The following is an 11,885-nucleotide window of genomic DNA, read 5'->3' on the forward strand; positions in this document are numbered from 1 at the left end:
GATGTTGTTACGAAGCAGCCTAGGTCTTTCGTTTCATTGTCATCGATGTCACGGTTGGGGCGAGGGTTTGGATCAGGAATTCTTCCGGATATTTGAACCGTTCTTTTCTTACATTCTTCTGAGTCGGAACGGAACCTGGGCAGTGAGAGTTGATGTCGAGACGCAAGATTATACAAGAACCCATACTGAAAAAAATATCCCATTATGTGTCCTGAGTTTCAAGCTATAAGCATAATGGAAGTCTTTTGGTCTCAGCATGGTCCAGGCCATTCTCGGTGCAACAACTGAAACAGAAAGTCCGTTCTCACGTCAGTCATATACACTTGGTGTAACATTCATCAGATTTTTGGAAAGTTGACGAAGCGCTCTATTAAAAATCTGAAGATCATCTTAGATCAAGGTTCAATCCTGGTGGTTTTTACCTCAGCCTGGCCGAGAAGCAGCGCATGTACTCGGTAATCCAGCGATCGCCCGCTGCGGAAAGCTCGGACCGTCGCAACTTCTCCAGATCGGCCGACCTCGCTCTCCGACGCTCCGAGGCCCGGTGTTTTTCAGAATCGCGCCGTGTCTGGACCCCGACGTCGGCCCGGTGGATCTGAATGGGAATGAGAAAAAACAGAAAAACAACCACATTTTTTCATGTAAACTCACAAACTTTACATTCCGGGACATAGCCGTAAGGTACCCCTGCAACACAAAATGTGCGGGTTAAAAGGTTTAATAATGAGTCTTTATTGGTCACGTATACATTAAAGCGGAGTGAAATCCTTTTATTCGTATACCCCAGCATGTTAGGAAGTTGGAGTCAGAGCGCAGGGTCAGACATGATACAGCACCCCCTGGTGGAGACAAGGTTAAGGGCCTTGCTCAAGGGCCCAACAGTGCTGGGGCTTGAACCCCCAACCTTCCAATCAGTAACCCAGAGCCTTAACCGCTAAGCCACCACTATCCTTTTTCAAGGTTTTGCTGCTTGGACGGCTGCTTGTGATGATTGATATGATGCTAATCTCAAAAGCCCTGCCCACAAGTCACATATCCCTTTGTTCACTTTTCTGGTCACAAGCTTCAGGTCAAAGGGGAATACAGACGCTGACAAAATGAGCTTTTTGGAGAAGGATTGTAAAAAAATATCACGGCATCACGTCTTTGTAGCGGCGAGTGAACGAGATATTCTCGCGTTTTCGCTAACGCGTGTTCGCTAGCAGGCTACGGTCGGTGGTCTGTCATTTGTAATGTCTGTCAAATGACCTGGGCAGTTCTTGGCCATTTTTAATAACGCAACATGCCAGGCTTAAAAAAATCTGCTTCGTGAGACTACCACAGCACTAACCGTATTATTTTCTATCCAGATGCAAATTCAGACTCTTGATGCTGAAATCCCACTCGTGACTCGTGTCCCAAACCCAAGCTAGTTTACTAACAGTTAGCTAGCTGGCTTTTTAAAATAAATGACGTCATCGGACTGGAATATGTATGCGACTAACAGTTTAAACTCACGTTTGAGGAAAATATCGCCTGTATGTTTTAAAATTTTTTATTACACTTGTTAATTCGGTTAAGGATGCGTTAGCCTGTGGCGCTCCAGTGCATTTAAGCAGCAGATGTGGCTGTGCGTCAGTAGACTTTTTAGTTTTTTCACGTTTGCCCTGCAAATGTGTTAATTTACTACACAAACGAATATCTGTAACACCTGGTGGATAGTTTCATTTCATTACATCGTGTAGATCCGTGTATATCTGCATCGGCATCGTAGACGTGTGCGAATACCGGATCTGGTCATTGACCCAGAATTCCCATATCTGTGCATCTGTAGTCAGGACTTTCTGCAGCAACAAGTGAAACTTCTTTATGCTCCCGCTGCATTTCCGATGTTCTAATTAAGCGAATGGAACGGGTCGGATACCCGACTCGACCTCGGCTCAGCCTGAATAATTTAGAATCGCGTGGCCGGTCGGTAGAGCTGTGATATCCAGTACGTCTGGTATCTCTGGATGCTTCGATGAGCAGAGGTTTTTTAAAGTAAGACTTCACCTGGAATGCACGGATAGGGATAGGAGAACAGAATCGAGGTCATGCGGGGTGATCCCTGCTGGAATTGATTTCTTATTGGCTCGGTCCTGTAAGAAATTACAGACAGCCTCTAAGTAGATTCCGGTCCAAGTTAGGGGTTTCGAACAAGCTCACCCCCCCCCATAAAGTGCAGATCATTTAAATGCTTAATTATCACAGGGATAATTCAGGGTCCCAGCAATATGTGGATAATTATAGCTGAACTGGCCTTCAATCAATTATAGCGTGGGAGCGGCAGTGAAGAACCGTCCCTGAACAAAGTGAGCGTAATTATCCTTCAGAAAGGCGTCTGTCTAGACAATCCTATCACCCTACCATTACCGCGGCGACACCCGTGAGGACGTCGATAACGTGTTATTGTTCGAAGTTCACGTGAAGCGCTTCATGTACGTTGTCGCTGCTACGCTGCGACAATATGAAGCTATTGTACGTCGTGATCTTCGACGTCGTCGTCATTTTTTCTCTCACACTGAGCGTCATCTTGCTTTGTGTTCGGTCACAGTCACGAACGCTGTATCAGAACGCTCGGGCTTGGTGACTCACCTCTCCGGCGGACGCCGAGCCTTTCATGTTGAGCCTCCTCCTCTCCCTGGCCTCCATGCTCCTCTCGGTCCAGTCGTAGCGGATATTCGAGCGTCTGTTGTCCCGGTTGGAGGGTCTCTCCGCAGCGCTGGCCGGCGGCTGGCTCTTGGCTCGGATCGGTTTTCTCAGCGTGGAGTCGGTGGACTCGTCGGTGTCGAGTTCACGCCGAGGGACACCGGGTTCAGACCGAGGAGCCCGGTGTCTCTGTCTCACTCCGAGCTCAGACGGCCCGTTCGCTGCGACGTGCTGGTATCCATTCTCTGAGATTCATAAAAAGAAAAGATTTCGAGTAGATTCACACACTGACGTTGGACCACATTCATACAGTTAGTCAAATCGTGGAAAATCTGCTTCGATCATAGTAAATGAAGTCGTATTTCCGTAGTAAGGAAGTAAGGAATCTGAAACTAACGTATAGACTGTACATCCTATAAATGAAAGTATTAAATCCATCCTTCATCTTGCACGTACATACTGTAGGCTTTTTTTTTTCTTTTTTTTACGTCAAAAATCATCCTTGATGCCTCCAGGGAACCGCTCCACTGTCCTCCATCATTAACCAGGACAAAGTTCAGCGCAGGATCACACGCCTGGACACCTTCAAAACTGCAGGACTGGTTTTTAGTCCCAAAGGAGCACAAGGCTAATTTTAAAGAACTACGAGACCCAGCTTATCACGGAGGGGACGTTATGTCTTTATAATGTGAGTCAAAACTTGATGTTTAATCTGAACATTACATGATTTTGACATCACTCTGCTGATGTAATTGCACGAATAAAGTGGATGGTGAGTATATGTCCCTTAACTTTAAAAAAAATATATATATATATATATATATATATATATATATATATATATATATATATATTTTAAAGGTTTCCAAGGGGTGTAGCCATCATTTCAGATGTGAGGGGGGACAGAATGTCAAGGCTTTTCCTTTTTTTCTGACCTTTGTCTAATTAATGGCGCTTTTTTTTTTTATCTCTTCTGGCTCTTAATTAATTGACTTAATACGCAATTCGTGATTCTGTACTTGCATGTTACATTGTATATTGCACTGCATTGTTTAAATACTGCGAATTGGGTTTAGTGTACATTGTACTGCATATACTTTATTCTATTCTATTCAACAGTCCACGGTCCAAGTCACTCAATGCACAGTGCTGCAAAGAGAGTGTAATCGAACTAAACTAACTAACACGTCACTGCAAGGAGACCTCAGATCGGTACAATAACACGTCATATCGACAGTAAAGGAGAACGTTATGTAACACGCAACGCCCGTTTCGATATAACGGATCTATACTTTTTAGGTGGAGATCTCTCGCCCTCCAGGAGGCGAGCTGGGATCGAGGAACCTACCTACGGGATGTGAGTTCTGCCCCGGCGTGTCCGTGTCCTGTTCCGTGTTCACCTTGGGCGTCTCTGCGCTCTCGGAGGAGGACGGGTGCGGGTTTGAGGACTCCGTCGATCTGTCACCTCTGACCCCGGGGCTGGACCTGCCGCTGGAGTCCGACCCGCTGTCCCAGCTGTCCGCGAACAGCGGCCGGTGCGTCTGCTCCATCACCCGGCGGCTCAGCCTGTACTTCACCGAGTCCTGGTAGCACTTGGAGAACGTCTCCCATTTCGGCTCGCGGAACTTCTTCATGTACTCAGTGCGGACCTTCTTGGCGGCCGCGTTGCTGGGGCTCGTCATTCGGGCTGGAATCGACGCCGGGCACCTTGCACAGGTACAGGGGACGAGGTAAAACGTAAAAGTGAGCTGGACACTGATGAACAGGATCTAATTCAACACCGTTGTTCCAGTTTCTCTGCAGCAGAACCCGCGCGCGCTTCACCGATTATTTATTTATTATGTCTTACATAATACATACACCGCAGTTTCCACACTCAGTGGCAGTTTATAGGCTCATGTTACTGCTGCTCTCGTACTGACTACAGTTTATTTCATATATATATATATATATAGCCTACATATGAATAATTCCCCATCACTGTGTGTACTCATGCATGCATAATTAATTGACTAGTTTATTATTTGCTCATTAATAGCTAGTAATTGTGCACGGGTGTCTCGTCCATCCTTGCATGCGCATTTGGAGAACCTGTAGAGAACCTGTAGAGAACACATGTGGAGAACATGCTGAAGCTGTTTGGATGTCTGCACTACCTGTGCTGAGGAGGTAAACAGCTGCGCTCTTACCTCTCTGGCCTCTTTAAACTCCGAGATTCGAGCTGAACGGAAACACGCCGCTCCACGTCATATCCTCACGCGTTCCTCGCGCATTCCTGCAGAAAGCAGGTCGGGATTTCGGAGAAGTTCTTGCGTTAGGAAGAAAGCAGGTCAGGGAGTATTTACAGTCCCATCAGCACCAGCAAGAGCAGAAGGATGTCGCGCCCTGTGCGCTTGACGGTGCGCATGCGCGAGAGTAGAGGCACGCGTACGGGAGCGCGCGCTGGCGTGTATGTTTTTTTTTGGTGCGAGGCTCGCGTGAGCGCGCACACCTTTCAGTTTCCACCTGATGATGCAGTGGAGGAGAAGCATATCAGAAGAAGATAATAAGACTGGTGATTATACTGCTTTTTAAATGAGCATCATGTAACTGGGAATGTAATTACATGTAATTATCAGCTTACCGGCTGTATAATGAACAGCTCTGATAACACAGTAATTAGGCAATTAATTACAAGAGTGAGTTTTGGGGGTTTCCTTTATACACGTGTTAGATTTTCTGATAACGTTCTGTTGACATGCAAGTTATTGTCATTACTATATCATTACTATTATCATTATCATCCAGTTTCTATACCGGGGAACCTGGAGCCTATCCCAGGGTGCATGGGGAACGAGGCGGGGTACACCGTGGACATGGTGCCAATCTATCGCAGGGCACACTCACATACGCACTCACACACCCACTCATACACTACGGACACTTTAGACACGCCAATCAGCCTACCATGCATGTCTTTGGACTGGAGGAGGAAACCGGAGTACCCGGAGGAAACCCCCGCAGCACGGGGAGAACATGCGAACTCCGCACACACAGGGACACGGTGGGAATCGAACCCCCGACCCTGGCGGTGTGAGGCGAACGTGCTAACCGCTACTGCAAACCCAAATTTACAGCACGACTGAGTACAAGCAGGATAAAAAGCAACCACAAGAACGAAAATATGTTAAAAAAGAGATATTTTATTATTTTTTTCTTCCATTTTTGGTATGTTGATCATCGGGCAGAAAAGAAGAAGAAGAAAACAAACAACAAAAAAAACACGGACAGGAGTGGAAAAGGACTCGAGACAATCGGATACACAGTACAGTGGTTTAAAAGGGAAGCGTTGTGTTGCTGAAGGATGAAAGGTTTGATCGCCCGATCCTTGGTGTGGCCCATCCAACCCAGTCGGTGTCACTCTGCTGTCATAGCTTAATGACGCTGACGATTGGTATCAGAATCCTTTTTTTTTCTTCCCGGCAGTAACGTGGTTCCTTCACGTAAAGTTCATTCACATAAAAGAACATGGTTCCTTCACATCAGTAAATAATCTCCATACGACAGAGTGTACACGATCCCTTGTTTTTACCCCCTGTGTTGATATGTCTGTAATCTGGGAGGTATGAATCTGCTGTTATGAAATAATGACAGCTCAAAAACCCGTGAGAGCGAGTTCCCGAGCGAGAGGTTGGTCCGGTAGAGGCCGAGAACTTAGAAGCACTTGCGGTGGACGATGGTGGGACCGGCCTCGTCGTAGTCCTGCTTGCTGATCCACATCTGCTGGAAGGTAGACAGGGAAGCCAGGATGGAGCCACCGATCCAAACGGAGTACTTACGCTCAGGGAGAGCGATGATCTGGACAGAGGAGGGGAAACAAAATGAGTCGGAATGTTTCTAGACGAGTGGATTAGAACAGGTGTCTCATCTGTGTATGTGGCAACCACACTAGTTAAATCGATGTGTCGTATTCATCGCCGTGAACTCATAGTTCATCGCTGTTCGGTCATGCTAGTCTCTTATCCGGACCTTTGTAAGCAAGGAATTTCACGAATTTTTGTTGACTACATCTGATATGATGATTGATAGAACTGTGGTTGATTAAAAAACCTAGAGAAGAACGTACCTTGATCTTCATTGTGCTGGGGGCCAGGGCAGTGATCTCCTTCTGCATACGATCAGCGATCCCGGGGTACATGGTGGTGCCGCCAGACAGGACGCTGTTGGCGTACAGGTCCTTCCTGATGTCAATGTCGCACTTCATGATGCTGTTGTAGGCGGTCTCATGGATGCCAGCGGACTCCGTGCCTGCACGTGGAGCATGAGTAAACAGCTTTTAGCTTTCAAGTCCAGAAAGATAGAGATGTTGAAAAAGCTTGTTCTGGTACGTACCGATGAAGGAAGGCTGGAAGAGAGTCTCTGGGCAGCGGAAACGTTCGTTGCCAATGGTGATCACCTGACCATCGGGAAGCTCGTAGCTCTTCTCGAGGGAGGTGGAGGAGGCGGCGGTGGCCATCTCGTTCTCAAAGTCCAGGGCGACATAGCACAGCTTCTCCTTGATGTCACGCACAATCTCACGCTCGGCTGGAAGGAACCACATATTGAATTTTTTTAAACATCTCACTTTTAGGGCCGCACCCAGAAATGCCATTTAACGAGCGATCGGATGAGACACACACCAGTGGTGACGAAAGTATAGCCACGCTCAGTCAGGATCTTCATCAGGTAGTCAGTCAGATCACGACCAGCCAGATCCAGACGCATGATGGCGTGGGGCAAGGCGTAACCCTCATATATGGGCACATTGTGTGTCACACCATCACCAGAGTCCAGCACAATACCTGAACAGGGTCAACACACACACATATATATATATATATATATATAAAATGACTCATTTTAAAGGAGTGGTTTATAATTTTAGCACCCTCTGGCGCCCTCTGCTCCCTACAAAGTAAAGTGCAAGGAAAACTGACAAACTTTGATTTCCCCCCAAACCGAAATCCATCCGAACACATCTGTTGTTCTTATTCTTTTCTGGTTCAAGGGAGAAATGACTTAATATTTAATGAACATGAAAACTTTAGAAAATGATGTTCATGCAAGCGAATCATAAACCGATGGTGGTTATGATACTTACCGGTGGTACGGCCGGAGGCGTACAGGGACAGCACGGCCTGGATGGCCACGTACATGGCGGGAACGTTGAAGGTCTCAAACATGATCTGGGTCATCTTCTCACGGTTGGCCTTGGGGTTCAGGGGCGCCTCTGTGAGCAGGATGGGGTGTTCCTCAGGGGCCACACGCAGCTCGTTGTAGAAGGTGTGGTGCCATATATTCTCCATATCATCCCAGTTGGTGATGATGCCGTGCTCGATGGGGTACTTCAGAGTCAGGATACCTCTCTTGCTCTGGGCCTCATCTCCAACATAGCAGTCTTTCTGACCCATACCGACCATGACACCCTGGAAAGAGACAAGAAATACAATCAGATGTAATGCATCTGTACTCATCGACAGATCTTGCTATATATCTAAATCTCTTGCAGATATTTAAGCAATACAGAAACTACTAATTAAAGCTGCTACACAGTTTGAAAAGAGCAGATATATTTGTGGCTGTAGTGAACAAAACCACAGGAAAAGAAAGTTAGCATTAGCGACGCTAGCTCTAATTATGTTTTATCATTCATAGTCTGAGGTGAGTGCTATGGTATGGGTATCACGATACATTATTTGACAGCTTTATATTGTTTTCGTTTCATTGTTTCGTACAAAATGTCTATTACAATTTTTTTTTTTTTTTTTTACAGTATTTTAAGCTGCTTGTCGACGTTGTCGGACACCTCTAGATCCACTACAGGAGGAAATAGTGGAACTGGCTCCAAACGGCCACCAGGTGGAGCCGGAAATGATGTCTACGGTGAGTGCGGAAATGTATAGCATCCCAGGACCTACCTGGTGACGAGGGCAACCGACGATGGACGGGAAGACGGCTCTGGGGGCGTCATCTCCGGCGAAACCAGCCTTCACCACGCCGGAACCGTTATCGCACACCAGGGCGGTGGTCTCTTCGTCGTACCACATGTTGAATGGGTTCCTGAAATAGAAGCACACGATGAGGAATGAAACACACACACACACACACACACACAATACACCTAAACCTAACCTTAACCTCAGTAACCAAAATAGTACTTTTAGTTGTTGTTTTTTGTGTGCGTTTTATTTTATTTTATGTTTGTTTTTTGGTCCACACATGCTTGCACAGACTGCCTTCTCTCCAGAGTTTATAAGAGACGTATAGTCTAGATCTATAGGCGACAAAAGGTCCCCCTAGAGTCCTTTTCATTTCCCTAAAGAAATATAATTATGATCCAGTCCCGAAGTGCAGCTTTGGAGAAGTCCGTCTGATTGGCTGAGCTGGTGCTCGGTCCCGCTGTAAAATGAAGCTCGAGGGCGCCTTGGACTCTAAAGTTCCAGCTAGAGACAGAAAGCCGGCGCTCCTCCGTCCTCCCGCCTCTAGCCGTCAGGAATGTGCGTGTATCCCGTAGGAATCCCCGCGCCCATATTTGGGGTCTTCGCACCAAGCGCCTGGATTCCAAGTGTGTGTGTGAGAGTGTGTGTGGTGGGCTGTAACCGTGCATAGACGAGTCGGGGGTCTGGTGTGCCATGTTTGGGAAGTGTCCATGACCTGATCAATGGAGGCCAACTTTGGTTAAGGACAAGAGACTAAATGAGAAGGTGGCTCTGGACATCACACCTTAAATGTCTTTGATCCAAACACCGGACACGAGTACTGATATTTTCTAGACAAAAAGCCAACGTATATGACCCATGACTTACAGTGACGTAAAATTAGGGAAACACTGTGCTGTAGGGTTCTGCATAGAAACCGTAAGGATTTCCGTTCCCTCAGAGGGATAATCCATGAACCCAGGAAGTGTGTATTCTAACCTACGCCTACTGGGACTACATTAAAAGTGCATATATTTTAGTTCATAAAAAAAAAAAATTCTCCTCCTGTTATGTTTTTTGAAATGTGGAAACAAGAAGGTGCTCAGTAAGGCATCATCGTCACTTCATTCATAATCAAGCACACGCGTGAAAGGTTGGGTTTGAACGATTTGACTTTTTCTCATCGTAATTCTATTTACGATTACACGTGTTCATCACGGCAGTTAGTAGAGCCAATGGGATGCAAGCAAAGAAGCTAATGGACACGACGAGCAGTTTACGTGTGTATAAGTGAAGGGGCGGCACTCAGCATCGTCTGTACTGCAGGGAATCGGTGGAGTGCACATGACTGAACAATTCTGCAAATCTCCCGAGACCGCACACCGTGTAGAGAAGGTGGTGTGGTTTCACACATACAGCAGGACTCAGGTTCTACGTTGTGTGAGGGAAATTACTCATTTTTACTTTGTAATAAGTTTGTTCATGTTCATCTGAGGATAACGCCTAAGAAGGCCATGTGATGTCACTGAGATCCATACAGAATTATCTGCTTACAGAAACACAAACATGTTCTTCTGTTCGAGGTTCGTCTAAACATCTTCCAAGATCCTAAAACAAATCCTGTTTGAACTGCCTCAAAGCGCTTCTTATCAGTACACAGAATTATGTCATGCTCTGCGTTTCATATCTATAGTAGTGGTTCAGCACAAGCACTTCAGAGCGCTCTCATTATTCTCTCCTGCTTTATTCTATCCTGTATTAACCGTCTTTCTGTAATAAACCTTTTTACCTTCAGAGGACGAGTCTGCGAGTGTTGTCTAATTTCCACGACAATTTGGCGTCTCCTGTCTGGACTGCGCGAGTCTTTTCAGCTTTTCTGGACAACAAGAAAACCGGAGGAGGCACGTAGAAAAGTTTCACCCTGAAGACCGTGTTAACACGCAGGCGGTTTTCCCTTTGTTATGCAGAGCGAAAGATGCAGCCTTACCACTGACTGGTAGGAATCATCAAGATTTCAGAGTTTAGAATTAGAATTTTATGAAGTCATCATGTATTGCTGTCTCTGCCGAAGGGAGTCAAGATTTCAGAGTTTAGAATTAGAATTTTATGAAGTCATCATGTATTGCTGTCTCTGCCGAAGGGAGTCAAGATTTCAGAATTTAGAATTAGAATTTTATGAAGTCATGGTGTATTGCTGTCTGTGTGGAAGGGAGTCAAGATTTTAGAATTAGAATTAGAATTTTATGAAGTCATTGTAGAATTGAAGTCATTGCATGACCCACACACTTTTACCCAAATTTGGTATTTAGCTGATCGTGGTGACGGGACTAAGTGCCTAAGGCGACGTGATTTCTATAAGTCCCACATAAGCCCGCAAAGTTCTTTAGTAGACTGTTGCTGCAGATTGGACGACAGTCAGTAGTTAAAAGCCCGTATGCCAAGATATTGGCCGCGTCTGTAAACCGTTCTGTATCGCCTTTCATCAGAAGACTAAACAGTGCTACCCACACAACGTCACACGTCCCCGCGTCACGCAGACACATAATGATTGTTCTATCATTGAACACATGCGGTCTGCGATACGCAACCCTCCGCAGACTAGCGAGACGGGGTTTGATTGGCTGAACTCAGTAGTCGGGGGATGGGGCTCGTGGATGTTAACCGTCTGTCTATCAATAGGTGCAATAATTCTTCTCGTCTTGCTCATCTTGCCTTGTATTGTTCCTCTCGTTCGGAACAGTCTCTCACGCTCGTTGAAATCACTAATGACCAAACGCTGATGTTGACAAAGACTGAGTACGATCCCTATGATGACCAACCTGACTCGTATCCTAAACCTGACTGGGTATCAGATTCTCCCAGCGACACTGACGATGACGACCTGCTGACCTCCATTTCACATCTACTGTAAATATTCCTTTGACCATGACGACTCTCATTTCACCCTAAAATGAGCTTGCTTGACGACAGGATACTTTATATCCACAAAAACAGCCTTAGCGCCTTCTTTATGTCTGTTTTATGTTTAATCCAGTTGAACCGTGAAAGGATTCTAAAGTTCTGATGTACTCACAGCATAGTCATTTCTGTGTGAATTTTAGTTATCACATTTTGTAATGATAAAATGGAGGAAATGTGAGGGAAATTACTCATTTTTACTTTGTAATAAGTTTGTTCATGTTCATCTGAGGATAACGCCTGAGAAGGCCATGTCATGTCACTGAGATCAGTACAGAATGTTTATCTGCTTACAGAGACACAAACATGTTCTTCTGTTCAAGG

General features: G+C 45.8%; 2 protein-coding genes across 2 annotated transcripts; both read right to left on the reverse strand.

The window, feature by feature from the left end:
- Nucleotides 1-222: 222 nt before the first annotated feature.
- Nucleotides 223-4,700, reverse strand: ccsapa (centriole, cilia and spindle-associated protein a). The gene is made up of 3 exons (XM_053616099.1): nucleotides 4,016-4,700; nucleotides 2,614-2,912; nucleotides 223-595 (listed from the first exon to the last, which is right to left on the reverse strand). The coding sequence occupies exons 1-3, from the start codon at nucleotides 4,347-4,349 to the stop codon at nucleotides 419-421; spliced, it is 810 nt and encodes a 269-aa protein (XP_053472074.1). The 5' UTR covers nucleotides 4,350-4,700; the 3' UTR covers nucleotides 223-418.
- A 1,129-nt stretch (nucleotides 4,701-5,829) lies between these two features.
- acta1a (actin alpha 1, skeletal muscle a) lies at nucleotides 5,830-10,629 on the reverse strand. The gene is made up of 7 exons (XM_053616096.1): nucleotides 10,393-10,629; nucleotides 8,604-8,745; nucleotides 7,787-8,111; nucleotides 7,326-7,487; nucleotides 7,039-7,230; nucleotides 6,773-6,954; nucleotides 5,830-6,504 (listed from the first exon to the last, which is right to left on the reverse strand). Exons 2-7 carry the CDS (start codon nucleotides 8,730-8,732, stop codon nucleotides 6,361-6,363), a joined length of 1,134 nt encoding a protein of 377 aa, XP_053472071.1. The 5' UTR covers nucleotides 8,733-8,745; nucleotides 10,393-10,629; the 3' UTR covers nucleotides 5,830-6,360.
- Between the last annotated feature and the right edge of the window lie 1,256 nt (nucleotides 10,630-11,885).

This window comes from Ictalurus furcatus, chromosome 26 (genome assembly GCF_023375685.1).
Source record: "Ictalurus furcatus strain D&B chromosome 26, Billie_1.0, whole genome shotgun sequence".
NCBI lineage: Eukaryota > Metazoa > Chordata > Actinopteri > Siluriformes > Ictaluridae > Ictalurus > Ictalurus furcatus.